The sequence below is a fragment of the Colias eurytheme genome, chromosome 21 (assembly GCF_061535395.1).
Source record: "Colias eurytheme isolate Ceu_HAF_F1 chromosome 21, ilColEury1 Martin Lab GWU primary, whole genome shotgun sequence".
Taxonomy (NCBI): domain Eukaryota; kingdom Metazoa; phylum Arthropoda; class Insecta; order Lepidoptera; family Pieridae; genus Colias; species Colias eurytheme.
In genome coordinates, this window is record NC_143000.1 from 511,784 (window position 1) to 531,843 (window position 20,060).

The following is a 20,060-nucleotide window of genomic DNA, read 5'->3' on the forward strand; positions in this document are numbered from 1 at the left end:
AATTTTACGTGTATGCTAATATAGCATTAGTGGTCAGTGAACGCGACCGCGACCAGTGTTTGTCTTCAACGAATATCTATATAGAGCTGTTAAAACCTAAAAAATACCAATAACCTTGACATATTATTATAAAACACTAATAAACAGACATTATATCGATAAAATACTTGATTGATAATGCTTGTATTGTAATCCCAAAATTGTGTATGGATTCCAGTTAGAATTTTCTGCAATGATTTGCACGCGAAGCCGCGTACAGAAAGCTAAGCTAACAACCCATAAGTATTACCGTATAATTTTGACACCAATTTTCCATTACTGCGAACGATTATTATAGTGATCAATCAAACGATGTCAAGTCTAAATTCATAATGGATCTGTAATGTTATTATCTCATCTCATTACCCTAAATACTAATTCCATAAGTGTTTCTATAATAATCGAAGCAATTTTGTAAAAATTTTAATTTTTTTTTATCAAATATACTATGTACAATAACAGGAAAAGTGCATTTGGCGGTTTAAAAATTAAATAAAGAATATATTTTATATTCTTGCCGACAATAACAATTGAACCTTCACAAAGTCTCGAGGTAGTGTTTATTTTTCTAAACGTTTAGTAACTCATCAATCTATGATATACATATGCGTGTAATAAATTAATTCCTCTCCCAATTAATCATCCAAAACAAGTTTGAGCATGGTATAAACAGCTCTATATAGATCTAACAATACAGCCTGAGGTCACTATCCTCGAGGGATGCTGCGGCAGTATCGCGGCGCGCGCGCAGCGAACGCACGCGTTTGTACAAATCACAAGAGTTATTATATAGAGGTGAGTTAACCATTTTTTTAATTATTTTATTAGATATAAAAATATTGTTAAATACGATATTGGGAACAAAGTTATGATTTTTTATTTGTTTTAATTATATTATTAGTGTATACGTAAGGCAAAAACAAGATCTAAAAGTGGTTATTCTATGAACGTTAGGAATTAGAATTGAAACAAGTTTAGTGTTTTCTTCTGTTTTATTTTAAACTAGTATTCATTTAGAAATGATATATGTATGTAATATTATAACGTATTATAAACACAATTTGTTTTTTCATTAGCCCTTGTCACTTAAAAATAGTGTTAAAAAATCAGTTATTATTTAAAATTACTCGAAATTTAAACTTTAGGTTGTCTTTCTCGCAAACGCTTTGGTAAAAGCTTATCTTTATATATAAAAATGAATCGCAAAATGTGTTGGTAAGCGCATAACTCGAGAACTGCTGAACCGATTTCGATAATTATTTTTTTATTATATTCCTTGAAGTACGAGGATGGTTTTTATGTAGAGAAAACGTAAATATGTACCACGGGCGAAGCCGGGGCGGACCGCTAGTAATTTATAAACAAGATAATTAATACTAGGGCCATGTTTTTATCACCCTGTATTTCATACAAAATAATCCATAGATGTAAAGCGTACCTAACTTAATTATGAATAAATCTCATATATAAAAATGAATCGCAAAATGTGTTGGTAAGCGCATATCTCAAGAACGGCTGAACCGATTTCGATAATTCTTTTTTTATTATATTCCTTGAAGTACGAGGATGGTTTTTATGTAGAGAAAACGTAAATATGTACCACGGGCGAAGCCGGGGCGGACCGCTAGTTATGAATAAATATTTAATTTGTCAAAAGTAAATTGCATAAAGTATTGTAATCATAATAGTTATTCTGAGTATGTATCTACAGATCTACTACTATAACGATACTTTTGTCACTGAAGAGTAAATTAAAAAAACAATGTGTGCGTGTACTAGTGTACACACGTAAGAAGTGAAACTTCTTTATGACCTTATTCTTCAAAAAATTATTTACTATATGCAACTTTACAGAAATACGTCGAATCACGCGTGGTAGGGATAAGAAAAAGATGGCGCGTAACGGAAAAATGTCACGCGTAACGAAAAAATGATACACTAAATTTTTTTCCAACCCTGATAAAGAAGTTTCACTTCAAAAATCAACAAACTCAAATATAATCTCACGATGAGAGATTTTATTCTAATGATATAGATTTTAGCTTTTTAGGTAGCGTTTTAACATGTATTTTTACATGAATACGGTAAAAATAATACATATTATATGTTTAAACCAAAGATTAAATGAAAAACATGCTGATTATTTAAGAAATGAAGTTGTTGACCCTACCTTTTTATTTCTTTATAAACCTACTAGCTTACCGCCCACGGCTTCACCCGCGTTTACAAAGAAAAACCCGTTCCCGTAGGATTTCGGGGATAAAACCTATCCTATGTCCTTTCTCAGGTTTCAAAATATCTCTATACCAAATTTCATGCAAATTGGTTCAGTAGTTAAGGCGTGATTGAGTAACAGACAGACAGACAGAGTTACTTTCGCATTTATAATATTAGTATGGATAATAAATATTGATATTATATATAACTGCATTTTATCAAACATTGCACCTTTAGGGCTCTTTCAATTTATGCGTTTCGTATCGGACCGCTGCCGCACGGTTTCCGTGCCGCTAGTTATAACCCGCTGCCGTGCCGTTGCAGTACGGTAGCAGTCCGTTACCAAACGCTTAAATTGAAAGCGTATCTGACTGCCGTGCGTTTGTATGCTAGTGCTGTTTTAAATTTATTTGACACCAGTTAAGCCATGGACTCCTTAGATCATTAATTAGTAATGATCTAAGATGGACTCTGACGAAGAATCATTACTGTTAGTGCTCTTCAACTGCCCGTCCGTATTATTACCACGACTGACTTATATAATATTAGTAGCTTTGCGCCCGCGGCTTCGCCCGCGTTTTCAAAGAAAAACCCTTATAGTTCCTGTCCCGAGGGATTTCCGGGATAAAACCTATCCTATCTCTCAAGCTGGATCGAACTGCACATGGTGTGCTAATTTTATTATAATCGGTTAAGTGGTTTAGGAGTCCATTGAGGACAAACATTGTGACACGTTATATATTATATATATTAAGATAACCTCAAAACAGGCGTATTTCTGTATTTTTAGTACCCGTAGAAATGTAAGATGATTGTATTAGATTAGACCAAAAAAATAATTTTTAGAGCACGAATACTTATTCTCTGTCAAATCATACCGATATATCGATATTTTTTAATAAAAATATCAATATCGATATTGATATTTTCAAAAAATATCGATACGATATACATATTATATCGATACTTTATTGCATTTCCGACATCCCTATGGGACTTGTGACGTTGCCGTCCTGCTGTCGAGCGTTCGCGGTACGGACGCCGCGCTGTTGCCGCACCGTGCATTTTGTATGAAAACAAACGACCGGCCGTGCGCCGTACGACAAACGCACCGCTTCGGTACTGTAGCGGTCCGATACGAAACGCATAAATTGAAAGAGCCCTTAGGGATATATATTTATTCATCGACCCTTGATTAGAAGCCAAACTTATTTATATTGCAAAACAAGTTTTAAAAAAGCCCATCCTAATTCATTTGACATTTGCGTGATTCATCTTTGTGTTAAGTTTTATTAAAACTTTTGAAAACAATAATAACTTTAAAGGTTATTTATTTATACATTCATATTTTAATATAAATACATTTCTAATAGATCTTATCTTACTTGATTAAGTAGTTAATATGATCGAGACAAATAATACCTATTTCTTTTGAACTGTAATCTAATATAATATATCTCTAATATATAGAGAAAAAAACTACAATAACCTATTAACTATTTTCTTTGTATAGGGCTTGTTTGTATATGACGTATAAAATTACCTAAATTTTAAAATCGTATAGTAATTACAATTAGAAATTCTGCAGGATTTACTAAGAGAGTTCTACGAAATAAAAACTAATTAAGAATTCAGCTGTTCACTCTCCTAAAACAAAATACAACTAAATACAATAAAATAGTTTAATACTAACTAAAAACAAATAGAAACTAGCCTCTCAGCGTTTGCTGATCTGAATCTTGAATACAAAAGTTTTTAGGAGCCCTAGAAGGTATTCTAAATTATGCTCTTATATATAAAAATGAATCGCAAAATGTGTTGGTAAGCGCATAACTCGAGAACGGCTGAACCGATTTCAATAATTCTTTTTTTATTATATTCCTTGAAGTACGAGGATGGTTCTTATGTAGAGAAAACGTAAACATGTACCACGGGCGAAGCCGGGGCGGACCGCTAGTTATGCATAAAGAAATGTACATAATATTACAACTACATATTATTATATCTCAAATCTCACTAAATTATCTCAGTCGTTTTGCATGTATTAAATTGTTGTTCACTTTAACGGCGGCCATAAATTTTACGACGCCTAACCTTAAAACGCCTGACTCTTTTTTATGACGAGTTTCATCGTTCTTACAATGTTATTTTACAAGGCGTTAAATTTTATAAGAACCGCAATACGAAGTAACTATTCTCTAATCTGTGCCGCAATTGCCAAGCTTCGTTAAACCAAAGAAAAATATGTCGTTATTTTTCTAGAATATAACTAAAAACGAACGGTTTTTTATTTCTTAACAAGCATTTTTAACAATTAATAATAATATCTAACCCAAGCCTCCTCCCTCAAGCCCAAGCCCATGACAGTGGGGATACAGCGGGCAGTCCTTCTGGATAACGCTCGGATAGTCCGAAGGTTCCTCACTCAGTCGCCCTAGACTAGGGTTGCCAACACTTCATCATCAAAATATAGTATTTTCCAAAATAAGGTGTAAAAAATATACTTAGTACATTTAAAAAAAATATAGTATTTTATGGGAAAAACAAAAAATATATATATATATATATATATATATATATACATATTTAATATTATAAAAACTATATTTTTTTGCACTTCTTGCACTGTGTAACAGCTTTTTGTTTAAAACTAGCTTTCCGCCGGCGGCTCCGCCCGCGGTTTCAAAGAGAAACTCGCATAGTTCCCGTTCCCGTGGAATTTCCGGGATAAAACCTATCCTATATTACTCGTGGATAATGTAGCTTTCGAATGGTGAAAGAATTTTTAAAATCGGTCGGTTATGAGCCTATTTATTACAATCAAACAAACAAAGTTTTCCTCTTTATAATATTAGTGTAGATAAAAATGTCAAGCTTTGTCACATTCAATTTTTAAATTAATATAAATCAAAAGCTCATTTTTTATTAATGATACACTACTTCTGTTTCTTTCTTCTCGTCACTGGTATATGTGCATTGTGCAATAGGTTATATTATGACTTAGCCATCTTAACAATTAAAAGGCGCGTTCTTATTTTTTTTTATGAAGGATTTGTTTGTAACATTTGTCGGTGTTCAAAATATAGTATTTTTGCGTACTATATATGTTTTCAACAGTATATAGTACGCAGACCCGAAATATAGTACAATACTATATATTATAGTACGGTTGGCAACCCTACCCTAGACTCCGGCCGTCTGGCCACTCAGCCGGAGTTTTTTTTTTCACACCGCCGCGAGGCGAGATACTTGCCCCCCCAATTTATATCTAATGATAACATATATTCTTTTGTTATAAATTCAAATAAAAATCATTAATAACCATATATCTAACGACTAGCGGTCCGCCCCGGCTTCGCCCTTGGTAAATATTTCGCAATAAAAGGATGCCTATGTACTTTCTCAGGGTCTAAAGATTATCTGTGCCAAATTTCATAAAAATCGGTCCAGTAGTTTATGCGTGAAAACCATACATACATACAAACCTTTCCTCTTTATAATATTAGTAGAGATAAATACGCATCGTTTTCTTGTGTCAAATTAACGAGAGTTTCTGTGATATATATATAAGCATTGAAATGTTAATCAAACTAATTTCCCTAGAGCTATTCGAAGTCACAATATTTTCAGAATGATTAGCTCCTATGGGACTGCATATTGCTTATTGGTAACCATGATGTCTTAAAGCAGTATTTTATCCAGTGTGGAAAAGTGATAGTGCTATACAGGGTGTCCCACTATTGGTATACTAAGCGCGAAGGGACTTATAGTTTTGCATACACTGATCACGTAAAAAATACTTAAACAACAAAATTACATCAAAAATTTCAAAAAATGTTTTCTTCTCTAGCTTCGCGCAGCCGGCATATACCGCTTCGCTAATGTGAGCAATTTGTCTATGAAAACATAATATTAAACGATAGGTCACGTGCTGGTAGTAAAGCTGGGCGGGTTGCTTGTTAAGGGTGTACACTGTACAAATAGAGTTTTAAGAATTATTACTGCTATTATTTGAAAAAAAAACTGCTCCTGGAATTTTATAAGTATTTTTAACGTATTCAGCATATGCAAAACTATAACCTCCTTTGAGCTTAGTATACCAACAGTGGGACACCCTGTATAGGTCGTCTAGCGTCTAGCGCCATCATTTTCCCATACTGGAAGAAATACTGCTATATATTACAAATTATACGAAAGTTTGTGAGGATGGATGTATGTGTATGTGTAGGTATGTATGTTTGTTACTCTTTCACGCAAATACTACTGAACCGATTACAATGAAATTAAGCATACATATAGAGGGTAACTTGAATTAACACATAGGATACCTAGATTTTATCTCGGAAATCCCTCGGGAACGGGAACTAACCCGCATTCTATGTAAACGCGGGTGAATCCGCGGGCGGAAAGCTAGTTGTACATACAATACTAATATTTATTACTCAATCTTACGACATTCATTATATAACAATGAATTCACTGCCAATGTAAGTAGGCAGTCAAAAATAACTTTCTTATCGGACACGCGTGCATTGAGTTTAGGTATAAGTACATTGGTTAATCAAAAATATTAAATTAAATCATATTTACTATTTTACTATAAAAATAAAACACTTTTAATATTCTTCGCAAATCTTTTTAACGGTTCTCTTTTAATATATATATGTAGAGTTTTATTTTAGTTCTCAAAGCAAATATTAATCTGTGTGTATGTTCATGGCATCTTTATTTCTATAACATATACCTAGAAACAGAGACATAGAGTATCTCAGACAATATTGTAGTATTATATTGACTGATACTTAATAAAATTTGTATTCACATCTCGGTGAGGATTTTTTAATGTCATCAAGGACTCATTTTCTCATAAATTTTCAGAATAGTACAAAAATAAATATAGTACAAAAAGCGGAAAATCGATGAAATTCAAACTAGTGCAAACTTTTCCGACTTTCTGAATAATTTTACATAATATTATTGATGTAATTTACACTTTATTTTCTTATATTTCAGATTTCAACCATGTTGCGGCAAGTGTTATTATTCGCAGTCTTTCTACAGATGGGCAAAAATGTTTTGGTAAGTACAGTATAACCTTCTTTTTTATAGCAACTGATTTAGTTATTATTTTTAAGTGTTATGAGGTATTGCAATTGATATTTCTGGCTTTAAATGTCGAAATACGTAATTTATTTTATAACAAAGATTTCGTCGATTTTACAATATAAGTAGGTACTCATTTACTCAGATCATTCCTAAATTATTGCATTCTCTCTATTGTTATGTGTGTCACATAAACTTCTTGATTTAGTGTCACAATTACTTTCTTGTGCACATCACAATATATAAATCTTATCTTTCTTTGATGTTTTGTAAAACCAGAGGCTAACCGCTAAAGGCATTCTAAAAGTGTGACAAATACACTGACAAACAGACATTGTGGTTGAATAGGACGAGTAAGGCCGAATGAATATTTATGAGTTTTCACTTTCCTACCGAACAATGGGGCTCAGATTGACAAACTTTCGATTTGGTTAAAAATATCATTTAATATCGTTGTAGTGAAAATATTTTCATGATTTTCTTTTTGATTGTTCAAACTGTATACGATTTTCTTCAGTAGATTATCCTACGACGAATATATATTTTAAATAATTGGCTCAATAAAATAAATATTTTTTGAGCTTCAAAAGAGGTAGAATATAAAAAAAGCTCTATCTTGATAACTAGAAAAATCCCATGGAAAACAGTTTCTTCACAGTACAAGAACAAACGAAAGATTGAAAAATAACGGCATACTTATTTAAAATATGTAGGTACATAGCTGTATTACCTACTTGTAAGGATATTTACCACCTCAATACGAATAACCTGTATTCCATATTATCTATATACTACTTAGTATTATTACAAACAGAAAATGTTTGATTTTTGTATGTTTGTTAAGATTCAACCCAAAAACCATTCGACCGATTTTACCATTACGCATCTTTTCCGAATTATTTTAAATGTATCTACATCTTTTATCGGGCGAAGCCGGGCAAGTAACTAGTATAATTGTAAATAGGTTAAGATATTTGTAAGTTTCATTTGATCCTAATTCGAATTGAACGTGCTCACTGAAGAAATTAGATTGAGGTCATGCCCTTAATCGATGGTAATTATCATTCGTGGTTTTGATTAATTTCTATGTTAACTATGTTTTTAAGGAGATTTCCGAAATACACCTATTCTGCTAAATTAACTTGGTAGAACGGTTTTTGGTAAATTAAGTTGAATGTTTTTTGTTTGGTTTAATTATTTACTTTCCATAAAGTATAAGACTTTTCCTTAAAATTGACTATTGATTTTAAACATTCATTCATTTATTATTTGTTTCTAATGAACTAATTTTGATAAAATTTGGCGTTGCGTTACAAGTTTACAACAAACACAGGTTTTTGAAAATATGTAATCCGAAGGTAACCTACATGATAATATTTAATTTAACTCGTAAAATTACTTGCGTAGAGCATAAAAATTACTATTCGTTATTTTAAGGTAATTTTTACTAACTATTTTTTAGTTTACGACTCGTTAAAAATCATTTAGTCTACGATTCCAAAACTTCGAAAACCTCCCAAACGATTTTTACAAAGCACGTTTCCAATTTTTAGCACAAAATAAGCAAAATTAAATCAATGTATATTGAATGGTGCTTCCTGAGACGAGAGCAAATTAATTAGGATTTTCTTCGTTAATTATAATTGAAGTACGTCTTTATTTCTGTCGCCGCATGCTCTTCGTTAAACATTAATTAATAAATGAGGTTTCTGACTTGATTTATGAAGAAACATGTTGAACGGTTTCTTGAGATGAACTTGTTGAAAATATAACCTATGGCTATGCTATCACTTATAAATTTGCAATGGAACAGCTAAAAAAAGGTTTTATTGATTATGATAGGAAATACAGTTAGTAAATAAATATGTAATTCGATACAAAACATTTTCCGCGGTTTCACCCGCGCAGCTCCGGCCCTGTTGGTCAAAGCGTGATGATATAATATAGCCTTGCCTCTCTCGATAAATCGGCTATCTAATACCGAAATAATTTTTCAAATCAGACCAGTAGTTCGTGAGATTAGCTAGTCCAAACAAACAAACAGACTCTTTAGCTTTATAATATGTATTATTACAGATTTTTATACAATACTACGTATTTTTTCCAGGTGCACTCAGCCAAACAGCAGGTCCAACTTTCCGACTCATACTTACCCGTCGCCATGCAGGTGATCGCGCACCTCACAGACCAGATGTCATTCGAGGTCAAAGATGACGTACCACAAAAACCACCCCCCACTACCCCTAAACCACTGTATGTAAACCATGATTACTTTAGCAGCTTGCCGAGAGGATGGTACATGAGATACGGGCTTAGGTGATGGTCTATGCTTTCTGCTTACTTTTATATATTTATTTATTACTCTTTAATAAAACTGTACATGGGAAACTTATTACTTATGTATACAAAGCAAAATATGTAGTTTATTCGGCGGCCTTATCACTTAAAAGTGATCTCTTCCAGGCAATTAGGTAACAAGGTTTTAAAAATATTTTTTTTCTATAAAGGCTGTACTGTTTCATTGGAAGAAAAAAATTGTAAGTATACTAGCAAGATGTAGAATGAAGCTCCGTATTCATATTTATTTATATATGTATATACTATATTTAAAAATTAGACGTAGCGTTGGCGGCGGTACCGGCCGGAAGGCCGCGGCTATCTATTTTATACTTTTTACATACCCGTGCGAAGCCGGAGCGGGCCGCTATGTTTTTATATACAACGTTCACAGTTTTTCTGTAGTGTATTTAGAATCAGCATTGCACCCGTGCGAAGCCGGGGCGGGTCGCTAGTATACTATATACTACTATGTTACAACAACCCTAAATATAACAGACTCTACAATATAAAGAAAACAGTCAAACAACGTGTTACAACAACGTACTACCACATTACAACAATGATCAACCCTAAATGTAACAGACTTCTATATAAAGACGCACATAAACTATTTTATATACCAAAAACGTGGCAACCCTAACCAAATCCCTCAATATGTCAGTATTATAGAGATAAATTTGCATTAGACGCGCAATATAAATTCGGCAAGGTTGCCGCTAAAGTATTCCTGCATTCGACTCACATACGCAATAGAAAATAAAATTATGTCAATTCCCTTTCATTCTTTGAATTGACGTATGAAATATTGCGACACGTGCTCTATAAAATGTTCCGACTCTATAAACAGACAGAATAACAAAAAGACTGCCTATATAAAATCTTTCAAAATATTTTCATATAAATGAAAAGGTTTGAGGACTCAGTACTTTTATTTTCTCTATGTCATTCTGAGTTGTATACTTCGGTCACTTATTTTTATACCTGTAAAACAACTTTTCAGCAGCTAGTAACTACTAAGTAGATTTATTGGTAGAGCATCTTTTTAATTTTTTCTCTCCAACTTTCTTTAATTTCCTCTTTATTGTGTAGATTGGATGACTATAAGCTTCTTCTTGACGCTTCTATTTTTATGCTATCTATTAAGTAATAATATGTACATGTATTTTCCGTTTTGCACTTTAACAGCAAATAAAAGCACTGAAATAAAATATAACAATAATATAGTATTTAGAAATTAGAGACTTTTAACGGATTTTAAACGCGATTTTTTCATTATAAATAATATTATTATTTTCCCGACGTTTCGAACACTTTACAGCGAGCGTCACGGGGAGACAGTCTCCGTTAAAAAGTCTTTAATTTCTAAATGTATAATAATCGCGTAAAGTCAAACACTAGAAAATAATATAGTATTCCTAATTTTCACAATTATTTATGTTTATTTCACACAAATATTAAACTTGCACAGTTAATTAACTGGTAAGCCATAACCCGACTGTCTAGACGAGAGATACCAATTTAATTTTCTAGATAATTGTAATTGGCTAACTAAACAATAAACAGAATATTAATGTGTTTATGAATTATTCTGAAATATAAAATAATATTCGAATACTTACATAGGTGGTGTTTTCAATAGTAGATATATTATCCTTTCTACTTTTTATGAGTACAAATTACCTAAATTAGTATAAGTATTGTATTTTATCAAAAGTTATCATTAATAATCGTAATTATTAAATTAAATTTTTCATATATTACTCACATAAAATATAGTCTCCAAATCTATAATATACATTTTAACCTATAATGTTACAGCGACCTCACCACAAAGCATCACAAGCCAGGTTTATATTCGCCATCATCTCCACCGAAACCTTCCGACCGGCTGCACCATAAAACCGAGCCCTTCGTGCTCTTACCAGTTGAACAGCACTCCCAATACACACTAATACACCCCCAAGAGACGAACACAGAAGAGCCATTATTGTCTGCACACAACGAGCAAGTTAAGCCCATTATGGAGCCAGCGCCAAACGATCCCCATTTGCTACCACCTTACGATGATCTAAAAGTATCCAGTCGTTCTGGTGATGATGATATAGATGAAGAGAACTTGCAGTATCTATCACCGAACGTGAGGGATATGATCAGGATGGCAAGGGACCCTGATGATGACAGGGTGGTGGATATCTGGGAAGGGTTAAGGGCCAATCCGGCTGAACCGTCGTCGAAGGGAAAATTGTCGTCGTCCAATTTGAGACTGTTGTTGTTGTACGATCTATTGAGCAGAGACGCGAAGAAGCAGAGATTGTCGGATTATAGCGTAAGTTTATTCTTTAGTTATTTTTTTTAAAGTATGTATTATCTATTAATCTCTAATTCTGAAACTGTTCGCCCTAATCGTACATGAAATAACTATAGTTAACATTCTATAAGTTCGCAAAGTTTTAATTATATCTGTCAGTTTAGAGTGGTTCAAAGTTTAAGGAATCGGTTACACATTAGCATACAAACATATACCTAGTCTTAAAAAGCATAGTAAAAAATATATTATGAACGTCAATGCTTAATGTAGTTGGATTTGTAATGTGATCAATATCAGGGGCTCCATCTAGGTATAATAATGTCGTCAACGGAGCAAATCTATCTGTACGGTCTTCCGTTGTGAGTTAATTCTTATCAAAAAAAGAAATAGGAAAAGAAATCTTTGCTGAATTCTTATACGTTTCCAGCATAACATTAATATATTTCTGTTAAATAATTTTATTCTTAAAATCTCACATATTCTCTACATTTGAATGATCTTACTTATATTTTAAAATAAACACATTCGTAGTCCCAGCGATTTATTACACAAACAACAAGACTTTAAAACAACTCAGACGGATATCAAGCAATTCCATTAAATCGGATTCGCATAAAAAATAACAAGCTCATACTAATCTTCGATATATCATCCAAATGCATTCCGATGTTTTCTCTTGAGAAAAGAAATAAAACCTTAAACTGTGGATGTATTCTCAAGGGTCGTTGACTGGGATTTTCCAGTATTATAGCATTTTAAATGACAGCGATTTATTTTAAGTGATATTTTTTAAAGTAGATGACTTTGTTGTGTCTTTTCGATATAAATAATATTTTGTTTAGTGGCTTGAAGTAATTTATTAGGTAGTACCTACATTAAGAATACCTGATCAAAGACGTAAATAAGTTCTTCTATGAGATCTTCTCTTTGATGTGAAATAATTATAATACCTACTAACTACCCTGTAATCTTAAGACAACAACACAGCATATCACTACATAGTATAAAACAAAGTCGCTTTCTCTATCCGTATATCCCTATGACCCTATGTATGCTAAAATCTTTAAAACTACAACGGATTGTGTTGCGTTTTTTTTAATAGATAGATGATTGAAGAAGAAGGTTTTAGTAAATAAAATATTAGGTTTTAGACAAAGCGAGCGAAGCCGCAGTCCATACATTTATACAACACAAAGGTCACGTCAAACTATTTGCCAGAATATAGTCTACTAGAACAATAAAGCTATAATCATTTGACAAATACGTACCCATAAATGGGATCAGACCAATCACTAGCGATTTTATTACTTTGTTTTCCTCAAATCTTCGTTATACTGTTTTGATATGTCCCCAAACTAATCTGAGGTCAAGGTCCGGTTTATAGTGAAACTTATTCGAGTATATAATTCCAAGTTTCATTGTAGGAACAATAACAACGCACTTTTGGAGAAGGCGATATAAATATTGGCTTGTCCTTTGAAAACTTTTATTTCTAGCCAAGTTAATGTTTATAAAAGTTTTCGTTACGATAACTGGCTCTCCTTTTTTAATCCAATAAAATGTATAAAGGATATCTAGTTTTTAAAACAAATAATCTACTTCAATCAATCACAATCTAAATGAAAACTGATATCTCAGGCTTTTACAGCGCTGTCACGGACAGCCGACAGACTATCTGATAAATAAGATTAACACCTATAGCACTCAGGGATTACGTACAAATCCAATGGTGAAAGAATTTTTCACCATTTATTCCCGTCCATTAGTTCCTGAGATTAGGGCAGTCAAAAAAATTTTTCAGCTTTTTTATATTTTTGTGCTTACAAATATTATTTATCTCTCTCTCATCTTGTGTTGCATGGGCAGATTATCTGACATCAAACAATCTTAAATTATAATAATAATTCCCTTAAAATGTTACTATAGACGCTGAGATTAGCTTTACCGGTAGGTTCATATACGTGTATATTGACTCTTTTAGAGCCGATTTTAAACCACTTAAACGGACCGATTTAATTCAAATTATGTACCCTTATCAAGGATCGATAACCATACAATAATTTAAGGTCATATTAGAGGGTGTTTTTTTGTTATTTACACTATATTTAAATCTCCAGGGTTTCTCCCCCGACGTGATGAAGACCCTAGTAGAATCATCAAGCGGCGGTGCGCGCGCGCAACTCAGCCTGGCGCTTTCCAAGATGGTAGAGCGGCATGACTGCGGACATGACTACGCGAACAATAGAGCCAAGGAAATGGTCGCGGAGTTGGCTAAAGATGACTCGACTTTGTCCTCTGAATTGAGATACTTGCAACCCCTTGTTTATAAGTATTAGATATTATGTTGGTTACTAAACCCTATTTCATGAATTTAATGATGTAAGATATTAAAAGTATAATATATGTACCTTGTTAAAACAACTGAAAATAATAAAAAAAAACATAAACTTTAAAGTACAGGTAGAGTAATTAATAATTAAACGAATGTCTCTTTGCGGACTCTACGAGTTTATGAATAAGGGTTAAGAATGTCAAGTCAAAATGGTAATTACTGATACTTATGATAAATAATATGTACAGACATTTTGTTCCATTTTTATCGAATTTATAAATTATAAGGATATTAAATATTTATTAAATTTAAGACACAAATAGAATTGAACTATAGTAAAAAAACAATTGAGGTAAATATTTTCAAATTTCACAACACTTTTGATTGTTTTACAGTTAACTTCACATGAAATATTTTGAAATGTCTTATTTTATTAATAGATTTATTATTATAATATAGTCAAAGCATTAAGCATTTATTACAATAAGACTTATTTTATATAACTGGGTCGTTTTCAAAATAATTGTACATTACGACAAAATGTTTGTCCCCCTAAAAAATCTTCGAAAAAAATATGGTTACGACTGAAATAAATCATTGTTAACGTTTTACAGACTAAACTAAAGCATACTGCATATCATTTCTGATGAAAAGCAATGAATTGCGATTCAAATTCTTACATAAATTTAATGTGAAAATCAAGTAACAAAAAAAGCTCCATACATTTTTTTATTGTCCCCTATGTGGACGACAATGAAAACCAATATTTTTATCAGAATTTTTGTATGAAACTTCCTATTTTTTTGTATCATAATTAAAAAGCAATGTTTGAAGTGTTATATCTGATAGATTAAACTATTTAAATTACCTTAAATAAACGAAGAATGACATATTATAAAAATGTCCCTATCAATCGTTACAATTTCGTGACACTGATTTATTGACATAATTAACCAACTTCTTGTATCACAAAGAAGAGGAATCTAACTCTAATCATTGGCAAAACTGGTCATGTCACGAAAAGTAAGGTCACATTAACGCGCCGCCATTTTGTTCGTCGTCCAGACATGGAAGAAGTCCTGTAGTGTGCTGTGCAAAAAATTTAGTTACATTTTCCTAACGACGTATTTTCAACAAAAGTAAGTACATTTTGAAGAATTCACCTACCGCAATTGTAATATACTTAAATTATGACTAGAGTAATAGATTACACTTTCAATCTAATGGTAAATGTGATTATGTTTTGTGTAAAAGTATTTCTTAGGTTATTTTTTACATGTTACTGACGAACAATTTCTTGACATTTACTGACGTCAGTAAATTGTAGACGGTAAAGCTGTGGTCTCATGTGTAAAGTATGAAAATAAGATATTAAAATGTGTGTTAATTTAATGTAACGAATAAAAATAAAGGAGAAAAACAATAAATCTCTCAAGATTATTTTTTTGTAACTACAGGCCATACTTTTTTAAACCATGATGTAGGGTTAGTAAAGTCAGGCTTAGGGACTTGACTTTTCCTGGGATCTGATAACTTTTTTATAGTGAAAGCGGATCAGTGAGTCTTGGCCTCCAATTTTACAAGTGGTTTCTGATGGGATAACGCTTGCCTTATTGCATTTAGTGTTGATCGCTTTTCCACCCACACGAGTGATGCTTACTTTTGTTTTTATTTTTATTCAAAATACATATATCCAACAGCTTTTTTTAGTTTCAGAATGCCGCTAACCGGTGCCGAACGGCAAAAAAATACATTGAAAAACTAAAAAAGCAAAACCCTGAAAAATATGAAAAGAAAAGGAAAAAACACCTCGAGAAAGTGAAACAAAGACAAAGAAAAATATCAGATCTTAATGACAGTGAAAAAGAAGCTCGAAGACAAAAATGGAAAGAAGCTAATGATAGAAGAAAATAAAAGGAAAACCAAACAGAGAATTATAAAAATTGATTGTTTCTTGATTATTTTGTAACTAAAAATATATTTTTTTTAACTAGTGACTTCTTACTTTTTTATATGTAATATTACCTTATTCTGAATACAGCCTTACTTTTACAACTTCCTGACATTTCCTAACGAAACAGTTTACTGACAATTTCGTGATGTACAAATATTTTGAAAATGACCCAACTGCGTATTTCAATTTAAAATGAACTAACAATACAAGATCTCTTATTCTTTGTATAATAAATATAAAATATTATATTGTATAAAAATGAATTTTATTTATCTCCCTTTTAACAAAAAATAATAAAAAACCTACTTTTTCTTTTTGGCAAGCTAATAACTTAATATTATATTTAGATATAAATATGCAATTTTCTGGGTCGATTTTTATGTTCTCTACATTGAAGTAAATAAAAACCAATAAAAGAAAGAGACCATCCATTAAAAGTTTAGATTATTACAAAATACGTCGTTTATTTAATATTTTTAGAAACTTAATAGCCTAAAAATTATATTAGCATCAATGGTAAACGTAAAAAAAGTTATGACGATTCAAAAGTGCTTTTATAAGAAGTCTAACTGAATAATTCATATTTTTTAAATAAATGTTTGAGTTTGAGCAATCATTCTGTACGTAGACATTGCGTATATAATATTATTACTAGACTTCCATGAATTTTCAATTTAGCTCTATTTAACAAAGCCTTGGGGACATGAATAAAATCCAAATGTTTAAGAATTTTAGAAAAGGTCTAATGGATTTGGATTTCAAGAATCAATGTCGCTTTAGATGAAGGTTTTACATTTATTTAAAGGATACTAGCTTTTGTTGAAATTATTTACTTTTAAAATACAAAATTCGTGTTTGAATGTTTTTTTTCGTCGATGACAAAAACTGCAGGACAAAATTAAATATTATTTCTTAATATTGTAATCGCACCAACTACCTAAGTACATTCAACTAAAATCAGTTGATAAATTTTAAGTAACTTAATATGTATCATGAAAATATTAATGTAACAGCTCCTGATGAAGGCATGTTTGCAGTAGCAGTAGAGGATGGGATGACGGTTTCTTATTTTAATTTTAATATTTTTACACGCTTTATATTAGCTTCACCTGTATGTTTGTAACCGACTTCTTTGGGCGCGATTTTGACCCACTTTAAACGGCCAGATTTCGTTCAAACTTTGTAGATTTATTGAGGACCGATAACAATACACTAATTTGATAAAAAATTTTCTATTTTTTAGTTCGGTTTTCTATAATAAGCGTGTTTTTTAGTTTTTTTAAACTATTATTATTATTTTAATAGCTTTAAATGTTTATGATAATGATCCACTCAATGCTCCATTATATTTTATTCTTCCTGTCATCTTTTGCGAAAGGAATATTCATTTATAAGTCCATGTTAGTTACGCCTACGGATCCATCAAAGCCTTCACTACAAGTGACTTGGTGATATCAATAAGGCACGAAAGGCTATAATCCTATGGCAAGATTTATTGTACATATGACGTTTTCTAGACTCTATGGATGTTGATGTTTTTTTAGGAAGCATTAACATGAATGTCCATGTAAAAGATGTTGTCTTCTATACTAATATTATAAAGAGGAAAGGTTTTTATGTATGTATGGTCTTCACGCATAAACTACTGGACCGATTTTGATGTAATTTGGCACAGACAATCTCTAGACCCTGAGAAAGAACATAGGCTACCTTTTATTGCGAAATATGTACCACGGGCGAAGCCGGGGCGGACCACTAGTATATCATAAAAGTTGACTAAAGTTGTCCGTTTATTTTCACATATGAAACAACGAGGGACATCGGGTTTGGTAACGAAAATAATACTCGAGTGGTAGAAAGTGTAATACATATAAAAGTTTCTAAAAACAGCTGTAGATAGCTAGAAATAAACGCTAGCAAAGCGTTGGCAGAACGTTCAAGTATATAACTTATTTCACAATTCTATATACGTTAGTAAATTGTATATTTTAACTTGTCAATAAATATTTTCAAGATATAGTTTCTAACCTGACGAAGTTTAAACAAACTATCATTTTTAGAGGTAGGTTATTTCCAAAAGTTGTGTCTTAGTATTTAGCTGTACTTTAAAAGCAAGCAGTCAATTTCATGATTCTTATCCTAATAGTATGTATCGATCCATTATTAACACAAACGAATTAAAAGGTGTCTCTATTTCATTAAAAATTTAAACTAAATACATTTATGATTTTCACAGTCATAACGCAGGCACAGAATTACAATATAGGAATTATATTGTAATTTGTAATACTGTGACGCAGGTATGAATATAAGTTACTCATTTTAACATAACATCACAAAATGCTAACAAAACGTAAAATCCGCCAACTTTCAAGTCGTTATTTTAATAATTTTTGCATGAAATAAACACTTCACCACTCCTATTATTATAAGAAATGCCATTTTCCGGTGTCTTCTTTAAGAACGACATCAAAGGGATCTTTTGATGATGCTCGAGATGTTTCAAGGGATTTTCACCCTTATGTGAATACAAATTGAAAATTCATACCTCCTTTAACATGAACTGGCTTCAAAGGACAATGTAGATAAGAAAATAATGGACTTAAACGGGTTTAGCTTTAATCTTAAATAATTATGGAACATTCTTTTGGATCACAGATTCAAAGATATCACAAATAAGATTTTTTTTCAATCAATTTTAAGACATACATTTTTTGGTAAAATCTTTTCGAGTGGAATCGCTTAAAAATTAAAATCAATTAATCGTGCAAAAAAGCTACATCATGAGAAATTTATAATTATTATTCCTTAATTTCTCATTTTATTATATAACTAGCGGTCCACCCCGGCTTCGCCCGTGGTACATATTTACGTTTATCCTCGTACTTCAAGGAATATAATAAAAAAAGAATTATCGAAATCGGTTCAGCCGTTCACACGTGATGCCGTGACAACGTGAAACGGGTTTCATTTATATATAACTACTAGCGGTCCGCCCCGGCTTCGCCCGTGGTACATATGAAAAATAGATGTTGGCCGATTCTCAGACTTACCCGATATGCACAGAAAATTTCATGAGAATCGGTCCACCCGTTTCGGAGGAGTATGCAGACTAACATTGTGACACGAGAATTTTATATATAAGACTATATAATATAGATTATCTGACTCTCCAAACTAAACAAAATGACATAATATAGACATGGTTTATTGTCATATGCAATCTCTACCAGACAATCTTAAATACATCGAAATTCTAAACGGATTTTCAAACTTTATAGTTAAAAATAAGTAGAACCATTATTAGAGTAAACGAAGATCTTTATTTGTAAAAATGAAACCTGAAAGATATGAAAAAAGATATAGAAATGCATCTCTTGGACCTTAGTAGTGGGATAATCTATACTAATATTATAAAGCTGAAGTGTTTGTTAGTTTGAACGCGGTAATCTCAGGAACTACTGGTCCAATTTGAAAAATTATTTCGGTGTTAGATAGCCCATTTATCGAGGAAGGCTAAAGGCTCTATATCATCACGCTAAGACCAACAAGAGCGGAGAAATGAGGGTAAAACCGCGGAGTACAGCTAGTTTAAAGTAAAACAATACAATATAATATTTTTATACATTTATTTTTACAATAAATAAGATTCATATATTTTTGGAAATAATGGCACATAGTTGAGTACCACAGAATAATAATGACTAATTTCAATAGCAACTATCTAAAATTTACAATAATTCTTAATTACAAACAAATATACATGC

The 20,060-nt window shown here is 31.8% G+C and overlaps 1 protein-coding gene across 2 annotated transcripts; it reads left to right on the forward strand.

The window, feature by feature from the left end:
- Nucleotides 1-731: 731 nt before the first annotated feature.
- Nucleotides 732-14,827, forward strand: ImpE3 (Ecdysone-inducible gene E3). Of its 2 annotated transcripts, none has more exons than XM_090114678.1 (5): nucleotides 732-834; nucleotides 7,270-7,335; nucleotides 9,467-9,675; nucleotides 11,518-12,025; nucleotides 14,125-14,827. In XM_090114678.1, the coding sequence occupies exons 1-5, from the start codon at nucleotides 760-762 to the stop codon at nucleotides 14,341-14,343; spliced, it is 1,077 nt and encodes a 358-aa protein (XP_089970804.1). In that variant the 5' UTR covers nucleotides 732-759; the 3' UTR covers nucleotides 14,344-14,827. The 2 variants fall into 2 exon arrangements, with proteins under 2 accessions (XP_089970804.1, XP_089970805.1); XM_090114679.1 differs by having other exon boundaries at nucleotides 733-834; nucleotides 9,467-9,612; nucleotides 14,125-14,823.
- Nucleotides 14,828-20,060: the final 5,233 nt, after the last annotated feature.